Raw genomic sequence first — 3,116 nt, 5'->3', positions numbered from 1 at the left:
TAACGTGTAAACAAACGCGTTGCGTTCACATTTGAAACGTATATCAAATCCTGCCCTAAACTCAATAGTGGAAAGGCAGCGCTATCCTGCAAGTCTGGCGGATAAACAAAGCAGTTTCCCAGAACTCAACACGGTGTTAAGTCACATTCTCATTCTTTATAGGAACTATCAGTGTATGCTGATTAGCCAAACGCATATGAAACAGCGGCAACCCAGCATTTTTAAAAAGCCATGTAAACATATTTCTCCATGAGTATGGAAAACAGCGATAATGGCATTTTGTTGGCTGCATCATTGTGTTCTTTAGTCAGCCTCGATGAAAACACTGCAAGTTGTCGTAGGAGATTTATTTAGAATTTCGTGCTCTTTTAATCACGTAAATTGTGCGCTTACATTCCATCTCCATTATCATGAAACCCATGATAAACATAAAATATAGCTCCGGACACAGTACCTCTTTTTGTCTTTGTCCTGTAGGGTCCAAGGCTGTGGTGTCAGCGGATGATGTTAACTCTCTAGCAGTACATACCTTTCCAGTGTGTCCTGCTCATCTCAGGGTTCTTCAGCTGGCTGAGGAGCTGAAATTTGCCCTGGAAGGACAGATATGTGCAGAGGACAAGGAGACCCTGCTGAGACAAATGCCCTCTGCCACGGCTCACTCTCTGCTGCTGTGGATTGACAGGAGATCAGAGATTTCAGTGAGAACTTTTTTTTTTATTATTTAATTTTATTTAATTGTATTATTTTATTTTATTTTAAACACTTAGTCCTTGCCAGAGGTACCTTTTGCTATTTACAAAGCATAACTGTCACAGTACAGTTTAATGATAGTGGTATTTTATTAGTGACATTCTAATGAATGTAATTATTTTTTGCATAACAGTTTGTTCTGGTCTTATCCACCTTATTCCCAAATGCGGAAGTAAGCCTATTGGCGAGACTTCCAGTTCATTATCCGTTATAGAGAAATAACGAGAAGAATAACAATGTGCAGTAAACGGTAAATCTGTTTTACAACTGCATTGTAAATGGCATTACAAACCAGTGTGTTCATTATTAAGATAATACACTAAAATTATTTGGTAAGACACACCAATTTGCAATATCCCGCAAAAAAACGAGAGGTTTTGTACAGCTAAAAGTAGCTGGAAGCAAATGAGACTGGAAGCAAGACCCATAAAGTTTACAAATGGCCACACCCATTTTTACGTGGAAAATATGGTGGATAATTTAATTGGCCGAGCAGCATTCTAATAGTTAGTATGACACCACCTCAGTGGTTCCTTCTTCGGAACGATTGCTATTTGCATCACTTCACATTTCTTCATTTAAGGTGCTCCAGTCTAGAATATGCCAGTGATGAGTTATTGTTTTTCCCAGGATCGCTTTGAGTAAGGTTTCTCTCACCAGTGAGTAGAGAATGAAAAAAGCAAAACCACAGTGGAGCTTTAAAGGTGCTGTGTGAAAATTGTTTACTGTATTAAAGCATATATTCAAGCAGATATTTAAGAAACATGCTAAATTCACATACTTGTTTTTCAGAGAAAAAAAAAAGATTCTACAGCCAGTTATTCTGTTTTGAATATGTACTCATGTCAGATTGTTTGCTTTTGTTTTGGTGTGATTCCGCACACTGTCAATTTACCCAATAGTATTTTGACACCCCAGGTTGCCAGTTGGTGGAAAATACAGCAGCCATGCTAGCAAAAGAACTGGCTCAGGGATTATATCCTAAAAAGCTTCAGCTTCTATCTAAAAAGCTCAGAGGCATATTAAAATGATAAATTATTTTCACCTTCCATTGTCAGTTGTGCATGATCCTCTTGCGTGCCCACAATCTGGCAACCTGTGTGAGCGTTGAGTCTGAGGAGGTGGTATAAGTTTAGAAACAAAAAGAAAAAATGGTTTGGCAGAGGAAAAAAAGAGTGGAGGAGGAGAGTAAAGGAGGAGAAAAGGGAGGGGGAAAAAAGAAAAAGAAAACAAGGGCAGCTGACCAAACCAGATGCTCAGGAACCTAAACCAAAGGCTGAACTTAGAGTAAAGACAAAGAAGAAGAGAAAGAACTCACAGTCTTTACATGAAGGGTGAAAAGAAAGAAAGATGCATTCACTCTCCTCATGGCTGAGCTAGTTATAATGCAATGAGACTTAAGGATCTCATAATGGCCCTGCAAAATGGAATGGGACATTGATTTTTACAAACATTTTGCATGGCTTAAGAAGGTAAGCATTACTTTTTCTGTTCTCGTATACAGAGTTTTTTTTCTCCATTTTGTTTATATATATATATATATACTCTATTTTTTATATTATTTTATTTATTTTGTTTATTTGTTTATATATATATATATATATATATATATATATATATATATATATATATATATATATATATATATATATATATATATTGTGTATCCAGATGTGCAGTGTAGTCAAGTGCACAGTCCCATTAAAGTATGCTAGTTTGTGGTAGTCAACTAAAAACTGAATCCTCCACAACCACCAAGAACTAGGAAATTTCAGCATGCAAATTGTGGGGGGAAAAAAATAAAAAATAAATAAATCTGTGGGTGCAATTACTTCTTAGTGAATCTGTTCAATAATACCTAATGTGAAATGCATGTGATATTCAATATGTGTTCATGGCATTAAAGGTTTATGATAGATTATGAGTGTCATATACTGTATGAGGACAGATTGTTTACCTTTGTTTTAAGCATGCAACATGTTTTTCATAAGATGGTGTGCAGCATTCTGTGGGATTATCCAAAAGCATCTGCTGTATGCTAAAATTCCATGTAATTAACAAATAAATAAAATGCCTCAGGTATTCACAGCTGTGTATATTCTGTATAACAGCACATGTGATAGTGTGATATTATAGACATAAGTTCAGATAACAGGGTTCCCTTTCGAATGGGAACTTCTACACTACATCCAATGAAACACTATAAGGAGAATGCCCTAATCATGACTGGTGTCTGTAGCTTGTGTCTAAACAAAACAAGAGTATAAGTGGGAGCCTGCTAGGCCTGGGTGATAAAACGGTATCGTATTTATCGATGGTACACCTTCATCGATAATGATAGAAAACGTCTCTAGGTTACGTATGTA

At 36.4% G+C, this 3,116-nt stretch overlaps 1 protein-coding gene across 1 annotated transcript in view; it reads left to right on the top strand.

The window, feature by feature from the left end:
* The first annotated feature begins 255 nt into the window (after nt 1-255).
* The window catches only part of LOC107565352 (liprin-beta-2-like), a 38,335-nt gene continuing 35,474 nt past the window's right edge, over nt 256-3,116 (top strand). Inside the window, exons 1-2 of the mRNA XM_016250565.1 lie at nt 256-337; nt 478-698. Of these exons, the coding sequence (XP_016106051.1) occupies nt 256-337; nt 478-698 (303 nt within the window). The remainder of the gene's footprint in view (nt 338-477; nt 699-3,116) is intronic.

The sequence above is a fragment of the Sinocyclocheilus grahami genome, unplaced genomic scaffold (assembly GCF_001515645.1).
Source record: "Sinocyclocheilus grahami isolate Dianchi unplaced genomic scaffold, SAMN03320097.WGS_v1.1 scaffold995.1, whole genome shotgun sequence".
Classification (NCBI taxonomy): Eukaryota; Metazoa; Chordata; class Actinopteri; order Cypriniformes; family Cyprinidae; genus Sinocyclocheilus; species Sinocyclocheilus grahami.
Note: the sequence above shows the minus strand (reverse complement) of the source record. Positions and strands in the feature narration are given on the sequence as shown.